This window comes from Chlorocebus sabaeus, chromosome 24 (assembly GCF_047675955.1).
Source record: "Chlorocebus sabaeus isolate Y175 chromosome 24, mChlSab1.0.hap1, whole genome shotgun sequence".
NCBI lineage: Eukaryota > Metazoa > Chordata > Mammalia > Primates > Cercopithecidae > Chlorocebus > Chlorocebus sabaeus.
The window spans coordinates 36,475,567-36,486,799 of record NC_132927.1 but is presented as its reverse complement, the minus strand read 5'-3'; the positions used below and the strand labels follow the sequence as shown (position 1 = coordinate 36,486,799).

General features: G+C 35.3%; 1 protein-coding gene across 13 annotated transcripts in view; it reads right to left on the bottom strand.

Annotated features, from left to right (window-relative positions):
• Positions 1 to 3,100: 3,100 nt before the first annotated feature.
• Positions 3,101 to 11,233, bottom strand: part of LRRC9 (leucine rich repeat containing 9) — a 157,979-nt gene continuing 149,846 nt past the window's right edge. For 10 of the 13 annotated variants that reach the window (XM_073011048.1, XM_073011042.1, XM_073011044.1 and 7 more), the window contains one exon: positions 3,101 to 10,821. In XM_073011048.1, the coding sequence (XP_072867149.1) occupies positions 10,740 to 10,821 (82 nt within the window). In that variant the 3' untranslated portion in view covers positions 3,101 to 10,739. The remainder of the gene's footprint in view (positions 10,822 to 11,233) is intronic. The other 3 variants (XM_037984073.2, XM_037984074.2, XM_073011049.1) reach the window with 1 other exon arrangement.

Below are 11,233 nucleotides of genomic sequence, written 5' to 3'. Positions count from 1 at the left end.
CTGCGGGTTGCAAAGACTGTGGAAAAGGCCTGTATCTGAGCTGGAATGCACCGTTCCTCAAGGCACAGTCCCTCAAGGCTTCCCTTGGCTAGGGGAGGGAGTTCCCTGACCCCTGTGCTTCCCGGGTGAGGCAACGCCCCACCCTGCTTCTGCTTGCCTTCCATGACTGCATATACTAACTAGTCCCAGTGAGATGAGGCAGGTACCTCAGTTGGAAATGCAGTAATCACCCACTTTCTGTGTTGATCTTGCTGGGAGCTACAGACTGGAGCTGTTCCTATTTGGCCATCTTTCCAGCCACCCCCTGCTTTTCTTTAATAACTAAAGTTGTGGCGGGCAACCTAAGTTTAGCCATCTCATTCCTGGGCCTTTCAATGTAGAACATGGGAAGCAAAGAAGCAGGAATATTTAGAATTCATTTTGATGGCAACAGGAACATCAAGGCCTTATTGCACTCATCTAGTGGCACCCATGCCTGGGGCAGTAGCATGGCACTGGCACCATAATTAAGGTGATCCTGTGGCATGATACTATCTGGGGTATTGGCCGCTACGCTCCCCTTGTTCTTATTCTATGAGCCTGGTTTCCCAGCCTTTCTGTTCTGTGAAGTATCATATGAGCTATATTCCAGAGTAATTTTCTTTTGCTTGCAACAAAAACCACTGTGTGATACACTCCGCTAATAATTTTTAGCCAAGATATTTTGAGGTACAATTATTTTCTCTAAGATGCTAATAATTGGTGAATATAAGTATGATTTCTTTTTCATCTTAAATGTATTTAACAGCTTCAAATTCTAGAGTTTATTCTTTCATGACCCCCTTTTTATACTGACATTAAACCACTTCCAGTGACTTTCTTTTATGATTCATTCAGAACCAATTGCTGCCTTCATTTTGCCATTATCTAGTTTATGCTCTTCCATAAAATCTACTTTTGTTCTTTGCTTTTTCATTTCTCATTAAGTTGTATCTTTCTGCTATAATTTTAGTACCAAAGTCCTTCAAATCTCTTTTCTGGGAACATTTCTGTATCAGTTAGGATTAGGTTGTACTTCTTGTAACAGAGAAACCATAATAACAATGGTTTAGTAAGATATAAACTTATTTCTTGCCATATAAGTTAATTATTCCAGGGTTAGAATGGCGGTTCTGTGGACTAGTGGGACAGTCCCATTTATTATGCTGTCATCTCTAAGGTTTTTTTCCTCCTGGTCCAGCCAGACTTCCTCCATCATAATCTTGTTCCAAGCTACAGTATGAATAGAAGGGAACTTTTTCTTCCTTTCCTTTTTAAGACTTCCAGTAAGTTTCCATATAACACTACCACATATAAGTCATTTGCCAAAACAAAGGGCCACATTTAACTGCAAGAGAAGCACTATTCCTAGCTAATAATCAGGGTTCTTTTACTAAGGGAGAATGACAGAACAGGCCTGGGAGGCAATTGACTGTTTCCTCCACAATTTCGACTTCTTTTGACTATCTCTAAGTAATTTACCATCTTTCTAGATAAAACAGTTTATTTTGTGTTTTAGGACTACTTTGTAAATTTTTAGTTCAACTAATAAAAGTTTAGTTCAACTAGTAACAATTTGGAACAAAAATAGTGGTCTTAATGCGATACATATTTTATTTAATAATTATACAGTTTTTATCATATTGTTACACTCATTCTAATTGCCTGAATAAAGTGGTTTTCTTACAAAAATTCCTTAGTTATTTTCAAGATATGATGGCTTCAAAATGAGTTAAGTTCTTACTTATAATAGGATTGTGTATTTTTAAAGTAAACTAACATATTACTTTTAGATTGTGATATGAAAATAAAATATGGAAGATTCCTAAGACTTTCCAGAACTTGTTAAGAATGTGTGAAATAAAGTGATGGTTGGGCTCCCTCCCCTATAGTTTTGCTTCTACACCAGTAAAATAACAACTTGAATCAGGAACACTTTCAATAATTTATATTTCAAAATTTAAATTCTTGTTTTTAAAGAAATAATTTTGAACATGCAGAAAAGTTTTAAATATGGTGATTGCCGGGCGCGGTGGCTCACGCCTGTAATCCCAGCACTTTGGGAGGCGGAGATGGGCGGATCACGAGGTCAGGAGATCGAGACCATCCTGGCTAACCCGGTGAAACCCCGTCTCTACTAAAAAAATACAAAAAACTAGCCGGGCGAGATGGCGGGCGCCTGTAGTCCCAGCTACTCGGGAGGCTGAGGCAGGAGAATGGCGTAAACCCGGAGGCGGATCTTACAGTGAGCTGAGATCCGGCCACTGCACTCCAGCCTGGGCGACAGAGCCAGACTGTCTCAAAAAAAAAAAAAAAAAAAAAAGGTGATTTCCTCACCCAGCTTTTCCTAATGTTAACATTTTATATAGCAATGATTGAAACTAAGCAATTAACAATTATACTGTTAACAAATCTATAGACTTTATTTGAATTTCAACAGTTTTCCCACTAATACCCTTTTTCTGGTTCAAGATCCAATCCAAGATCTTGTGTATTATACTTAGTTGTCATGTTTCTTAGTTTCTTCCAATATGACTTCCTCAGTCCTTATCATGCAATGCCCTTGATCCTTTTAGAGACTTACTGGCCAATTATATTGTAGAATGTCTCTTAGTTTTGGTTTGTCTGATATTTTCTCATGATCAGATCGTTCTCATTCTCATGATCATGTGGTATTTTTGGCAGGAATGCTACAGAATGATTTTGTGCCCTTATCAGCGCATCATATCAGGATATTGATATATCTTATTTTTGGTGATATTAAATTTGATCTCTTGGTTAAGGTGTTTATCAGTTTTTTCCACTGCACAGTTACTATATTTTCTATTTGTAATTAAAAAGTATCTTGTAGGGAAATTCTTAAGAGACCATGCAAATACCCTGTTTATACTGTCATCTACTAATTTTAGTATCCATAGATGATTCTTAACCACAGCAATTATTACTTTGGTGTTTTCCATAGTCATCAATATTCTTTACATGTTTATTGAATGCAGAAGAAAATTATGTTCATAAAAAACATCTATAAATGTGAACTTGAGGAAATTCTTTTGATCAGTAGGGTTAAAGATACAGCCAAGAAGTTCTGTGAAAGTTACAGGGAAAAATGTGTTTAAATGTTAAATTATTTGTGGCATTTAACTTCAGTTGAGAAGAACACAGTTATATGATCCAGCTATCTCTATTTATTTGTGGGGTATGATTCTTGATGGGACCAAAGAACTCCAGTGTTCTAATCCCACTCTTCTCTTTGTTCAGAATAAATCTTCTTGTCCCATAGCCAGGTATAGGGAGTGCTATCTAAGCAACGATAAACTAGAACTCTCTCAATCCCAGTTGTTTTGTTTTGCTTTGCTTTTTTATGAAACTAAAAATATAGCTCCCACAATTCAAGTCTGTTTCCATGTTGCACATCACAACTCTAACCTGTCGTTAACATCTTGCTGTAAAAGAAAGAGGTGTCAGGTGTCTAGGCCTAAACCAGAAGACTAATGGATTATAAAAGAAAACAATTAGACATTTCAGTTGTACATTGCTAGTTTTTCCATTTTAATTTAAAATATAATTCCCCAGTATCATACATTTGTATCATATAGGTTTTGTATGTACAAGGGTATCAGCAGGAAACAAGTGGCGGAGTCAAATGGGGCCATTGAGGAGTTTAGTGAAGGGACTAGACTACTTCAAAAGTGTGGATAGAATTAAGGAAACAGACCAGGATTAGTGAAGCATTTTATTTTTTATTTTTTGAGACAGAGTCTCGCTCTGTCACCTGGCTAATTTTTGTATTTTTGGTAGAGTTGGGGTTTCATGTTTGCCAGGCCATTCTCGAACGCCTGGCCTCAAGTGACACGCCTGCCTTGGCCTCCTAAAGTGCTGAGATTACAGCTGTGAGCCACCATGCCCTGACAGGTGAAGCATCTGAACTTGCAATGCCTGTAGGCCTGAAGGTGTAAGAGAGAGTTCACCAGAACCAAGATACTTTAGGAAAGCCCAATAGAAGCTAGAGTTCTTGTAGAATACAGCTGCTACTAAAGCCCAAATCTCACTCTTTTACTGTTCAATCTACTTCTAGTGTCTTGATTGGCTACAGCCAACTGCCAGCTAGAGGGACAAATGACCCTAAGTGATGTTGTCCTTAAAGGTGAGTCTTTAGAGTCACCGAGCAGGAGGAGAAAGATGGAGAGTAGATCTGGAAGGACAAATGGAGGCTATCTAGCAAATTGTATTTCAGAAAAAGTGCAGTTGATTATATTTCTGGCTGTAGTTTTTCTTACGTTTGGCCTCCTTCATTGAGGTTATGTGACGTGTTTCTGAAGACTTTTTCATTCTTTGTTTTATCTTTTTTTGTGATGGAATCTTGCTCTGTCTTGCCCAGGCTGGAGTGCAGTGGCTCGATCTCGGCTCACTGCAACCTCCACCTCCTGAGCTAGCAATTCTCCTGCCTCAGCTTCCTGAGTAGCTGGGATTACAGGTGCCTACCCACCACAATGCCCAGCTAATTTTTGTATTTTTAGTAGAGATGGGGTTTTGCCATGTTGGCCAGGCTAGTCTTGAACTCCTCAAGTGATCTGCCCGCCTTGGCCTCTTGAAGTGCTGGGATTACAGGCCTGAGTCATGGCGCCCGGCCCATAATTGAACTATTAAAGGATGACAATTATGTGACTGACATTCTCATAGTTATACTTCTTGTGAGTTAACAACTGCCCAATGTGTTAGCATTAACACATGTTTGGGCTTTAGTTTTATTGTATCATTTCAATGTATAGAGTTTAGCATGTTTCCATAAATATAATCATATCTTCATTCAAAACATAATTTAACAATATAGTAATGGCTCCATTAATATTGGAATCTTCAACTAACTAAAAAAGTTATTTCAGCATCATAATAATTGAAGGGACACACAAAAAAAGTACGTATAAGGGAATTTGGCCTTAAGCAACTGCCAAGGTTATAGCAGAAGTTCAGAACACATTCTATACACTATAAATCATTGAAAATAAAATTTTGTTTAATGTATTCTAGTTGTTAAAGCAGGAAAATACATCAATGCATTTAAGAACAATTTCCCCAAAATGTATAAAATAAGCCTGATTGATTACAGCTAATTTAAAAATTAAACCATTTTATCTATTTGTACATTTGCACCTTTGCCACTAAACCTAAACTAGCCTTTTTTCTTTCCTAAATGGTAGGAAGTTTCATATAGTGTACTGATTACTATAGACTAGAATATTAAGTTGTTGCAACTACGTGAGATCTACATGTATTTCTACTTCCATGTATATATGTGTATGTTTGTAAAATTCACATATTTATACTGTGCTGTTTAAAAACCCCAATTGTGGCAGTGTAAATACTGCTTTGTTGCTAATCATGGCTTAATACCTAAAACAGGACAGAGTCCTTCACAAGGTAACCAGGGAAATATGCCAATTTTGACTTCATTGCCATCCTATTGAATGACTGTATTCATTCTCTTTAGATTTAAAGCTCCCCATTCAACACTCTTTATAGAATTCCAGCTTGCTTTTTCACCTATCTTTTAACAGTTTAACATAGATGGCTGGATCAAGTCCATTGTTCCAATTGTATGAACCTTAAAAAGCTCTGCAGTATTTTACTCTTTCCATTGTATCTGGCTTCCCTGAGTGCTCCACTCACTGCATTTTACTCGTACTCTGATTTCTAAACCCATTTATGCCTGAGTCTTTCTGAAGACACTTGTTTGTCTGGGAGCTCAAATTGACTTATCCTCATTCTATTTCCTTAACTAAAAATGCACCATTAAGGTTGATTGAACTCTTTTAAAGCACTTCATATAAAATCAAAGGCCATAGGAAAGTAGGCTACCAGTGTTTGTAAATACCTGTTTTAAACCAAATTGATAGGGGAATAAGAAATAATTAGAAACTTTAAAATGTTATATATATATATATGTTTTATATATATATGTATTTTATTTTTTTGCTGATTAGTCTTTTTTGGTTGTTCTTTGAGAGACACACTTGTAAAACATTCTGAGAGGGAAGGGAGAGGAAGAGCTATGCTATAATTAAAGATGGAACAAATAGTAGAGCCAAACCACTAAAATTACTGAAAACATTTTCTAGAAAAAATAATGTTCTACAATAAGCAAGAAGAAAAACGTGCAGCGCTTGATTAAAATCTACAGCTTTTAAATCACTCCAACCCCACTGGAAACAAACAAACGAAAATCATATCACCATATCTTTTTTCTATTTAAACTATAGTCATTGTTATTTTTGTGGTTTACAACAATAGTAAGATTATCACTAATTCTTTTCCTATTTATAATGTTTAAAATTAACTGCTGGTATAAAATATCTTTAAACATTTAGAAGTCAATTACAATTATAAAATTAAAAACCAAATGAAAATATAGAATGCTATTTGTTAAAAATTCTTCGCATCCATTTCTATTTTAATGTTTGATCAAAATGTAACTATTTTGAAAAGACAGACTATGTTATCTCAATGGATTTTTATTCAGAGCATGAAGAAATACTGTTATTTTAAATATTAGAAAAAATCTGTTCTAATTTAAAATTTAGCATTTCAGAATCTATGGAATCTTATATGGAAAATGACAGTGTTGATAAACTCGCTTTTTGATTTACCTAAAATAGCATATAGTTGAGGTAGTGCTTAATAAAATATAAAAGACAAATAATTTGACTTCAGCTAACTAATACCTTCAAAGCTACTTCTAAGTTCCTTTGAATACGCTATTCTATTTTTTTTCCTTTTGAATACGCTATTTTATTTTTATATAACATTGTATGTCTTTGCTATTAAATCATTCATTTTATCTTAATTTTTAGGAAAAATTATTACCAAAACAAAAATCTTAAGATAAAAGTGCATAAATTAAGTCTGGGAAATATCTTTTGAGTAGTTTACAAAACAATTTTATTCACAATGGAAAGAAAAACAGTAATAGTAGAATGGTATAATTTATATATTTGTAAAATAAAAACTTGTAGAAATAATATTACTAATAAAATAGCTGTGGTATTTCTTACTGACCTAGTAGTTCTAAAAGGCAACTGACAATTTAAACCACAATTCAGCACAGGTTTTTCTTCAAAACTACTTCAATAATGGAGAAGGGAGAAATATGTAGAAAAATGAACAAGTAGTTAGCACTTGCAGGTGGTCTAGAAGCTCTAAGTTTTATAACAAGGCATCAGAAAAACCAGCCAGTTTCTAGCCTGTAACCAAAATGATTTGGTTAGCTTCACTGAATAACCAAAGGAATTTGGCCATAAGTGCTTGCTTCTACTAATATAATATTATAATAATCTTACCTCCCTTTATGTAAGTAATATTTAATTGAAGCCAAGAGCCTAGAGCATGACTAAGAGTGAGATGTAATGTTTTAAAACATTAAACACTTTTCATAATGTACGATAGCTTATAAAGAGTGAAATGGTATGTTACTTAAATATAAGGGTTATTTTTAAACTAGTCAGGAGTGCCTGCAAACACACGTACATAATGCACACTGGATATTCTAGGCAAAAATATATTTACAATCAGTTAATTTTGTGTCAATAGTCAGAAAAATCTAAGACTAGAAAAATTAGAAGTAAATGGCCAGGCATGGTGGCTCATGCCTATAATCCCAGCACTTTGCGGGAGCCGAGGTAGGAGGATTGCATGAAGCCAGGAGTTTGAGACCAGCCTGGGCAACATAGTGAGACCCCATCTGTATAAAACATTTTTTAAAAAGAGAAGTAAATAATAAAGTTCATATTGGACAATTAATCGTGGTTAATTTTATATATAGAAATCAGACTAATTTGACACTGTCTATATTCAGTTCAGCTTTGGAGGCTTCTAATCTATAAAGTGCCTTAATTTCTAGATTACCAGGTTGTTTGTGGAATTGTCTTTAATGAAAACAAGTTATATAATCATACATTTGACTACTTGCAAAATAAATCAAGACATTTGCTGGGAGCAAAGACATAATAACTTTACTAGATAAATTATACATTTTATCTAAGTGAAATATCTTGATGAATAGTTTACAGTCTTTTACAGTTTCTTTTTCTTTTTTTTTTTTTTTTGAGATGGAGTCTCGCTCTGTCACCCAGGCTGGAGTGCAGTGGTGCCATCTCAGCTCACTGCAATCTGTGCCTCCCTGGTTCAAGCAATTCTCCTGCCTTAGCCTCCTGAGTAGCTGGGATTACAGGTGTGTGCCACCATTCCAAGTTAATTTTTGTATTTTTCGTAGAGATGGGACTTTGCCTTGTTGGCCAGGCTGGTCTTGAACTCGTGACCTCAGGTGATCTGCCCGCCTTGGCCTCCCAAAGTGCTGGGATTACAGGCGTGAGCCACTGCACCTGACATGATGGTATAATCCCAGCTACTCGGAAATTTAGATGAATTTTCTTTTTTTTTTGAGATGGAGTCTCGCTCAATTCGTCTGCCTCAGCCTCCCTAGTAGCTAGGACTACAGGCGCGCACCACCACGCCTGGCTAATTTTTGTATTTTTAGTAGAGATGGGGTTTCATCATATTGGCCAGGCTGATCTTGAACTTCTGACTTTGTGATCTGCCTGCCTGCCTCGGCCTCCCAAAGTGTGGGATTACAGGTGTGAGCCACCACACCCGGCTCAGATGAAATTTAATTAACAATTTATAAGAATTATAAATAGCTCAAAATTTAACAATGTGTACATAAAAATCACATGAAGATCTCAAATATATTAAAAGTCCATAGGAAATATGGCTAAGAGAAAATATGCCAAAATGGTAAGTGAATACAGTGTAAGTTATGTTTTTTCTGCTTTATGTATTTCTATTCTGAACATTTTCCTGCAGTGAAACCTATTACATTTATTTTCCCACTTAGTTATTTTAAGACACTTTCCATTATAAAAGTAACATATTTTCAGCATTTAATGTATATGTAATCATAAAAGAAAAATACAGATGTGCCAATTTAGTAATAAATAGTGAAGAGTAGACTGTCACAACACTGTAATGAAAGCAGTTGTCAAAACTAAAGGGCAACAAAGACATCTTCTGGACATCTTAAGAACTGCACAGTTGTTTTTAAACAAAAGATCCTATTTCCATCTAAGTGTAATAGTTGTTTAAAAACCACACATTACGAAGAGCAAAATCAATCTGTAATTGGGTTTGAAATTTTAAATATTACATGATTAAATTATAGACATACAACATTTAAAAAATAAAAATACAAAATTGTTGCATAGACATTGGAATTATATCATCTCCAAAATACCTTTAAAACTATTTCCAGACAGATTATAAAGTCTACATATTTTAGTTAAAGTAATTTATTTTCGTGTAAGAAAAGTATAAAATATTATGAAACTACATGTACTGTTGAACCAATAACTTTAACATTTTAAATAGAATACTTCATGAATCATGGAGCTCATTTACATCAAAATATGACTGGCAATTTGGTTATCAATTTAAATAACTGTAACGAGCAAATTCATAACCACATTTGATTAATTTGTGATATGTCCTAGTACTATGCAATGTAATAGTTTAGAAAAGTTCTTTTTGGTGAAATATAATTATCGAAGGTCATATTTTTAAATGTGTCCACTCAGTTTGGATACGTGTTCTCTTCAACCTGAAACTACTTGTAAAATTATATCACTGTAGGTGTAATTAGTGATTTGTATATGAAATTGGGCTCTTTTTTTATTCTTAGAGCATGAAGGACTGGTTGCACCCATAGTTAGCCACATTTAGAAACTACTATTGATCCACAATTTGCATCTCTAAACAGTTTTGAGGGCAGATCTGGTTTGAGGGTATTTTATTAAAAAAATACAGTCCTAAAAACCAATCTGCAGTTCAACTAGCAAAACTCATCTTGCTTTAGTAATAGTTGCGTTTGGTAAGAAATGTGCTTTAGTTTTATGTAATCTCAAATGAATAGATACTCTACAAATGAAAGTATGCCTATTTCCTAAAGTTATCTTTTCTTAGTATCTTCCTATGACATGCCATAATGACATTTCATGACTAAATGTTTCTAATACCAGAACTAAGCATTCAGTTCTCTGGACTTTGTTTCATGTCACTTTTATCTTTTCAGATTGTTGTCTGATGTAATAGTTCATGATTTTTATGATATAGAAATTTAAACAAATAACTGAAGATAACCATAAAGAAAGTTTAAGAGAGGTGATATTAAATCAAGTTCATGAAGGGTAATAGATTATCTTCATATGGAACTGAAGTGCTTCAGTAACTTAAGTAACATGATTATCTTTTTTTTCTTTTTTTAACTGACCACTGTCAGCTAGTTTTTGTACAACTACTAAACAGTTAAGTTTCTTGGTGTATGCTCATTTCTCTTTAGGCAGTTACATTCGATTTGATCTTGGAAAGTTGCTCCCAGAAATTCTGCAAGAAGTAAGATTTAATTAGTCGAATAGTGGTGACTTAATTTTGTAATGGATCAGCTAACTTAAGGTAATTCTGCAATAAATAATTTCTGTGTTTTAGATGTGTGCAATTTCAAAAAGATAAAATGATCCCAGTGGTGGCTCACGCCTGTAATCTCAGCACTTTGGGAGACTGAGGCAGGTGGATCACCTGAGGTCAGGAGTTCAAGACCAGCCTGGCCAACATGGTGAAACCCTGTCTCTACTAAAAATTGGCCGGGCATGGCGGCACATGCCTGTAATCCCGGCTACTCAGTAGGCTGAGGCAGGAGAATTGCTTGAACCCAAGAGGTGGAGGTTGCAGTGAGCCAAGATTGTGCCATTGTACTCCAGCCTGGAAAACAAGAGTGAAACTTTGTCTCAAAACAAACAAACAAACAAACAAAAACTGTGGACTCAGTGGGACATGGCTGATTACATCAGGAAGAGTCAGTGCAGCAAGAGCTAGATCTGCTGCTGGAGTAGGTCATTTTAACAGATGAGCAGGAGCATGGATGCCAGGAAAATGGGGGACAGGTGGACTCTAAGAAGTCAAGTGTTGAGCAGAAGAGTGTATTCTTAATGAGAACTAGCAAGGTTCTTAGGCTTTGAGCTGGGCTCTAAGGCTAGATTCAGACTGGAGAAGGAGGCAAGTAGGAATTTTAAAGAAAAATTGGAAGAATTTACAAAATTCTTAGCCTTCACGATTTCAGAGAGTTGAATTTATCTGCTGTTTAAAGCGAACTGCTTTGCAAATTCAGTGAGCA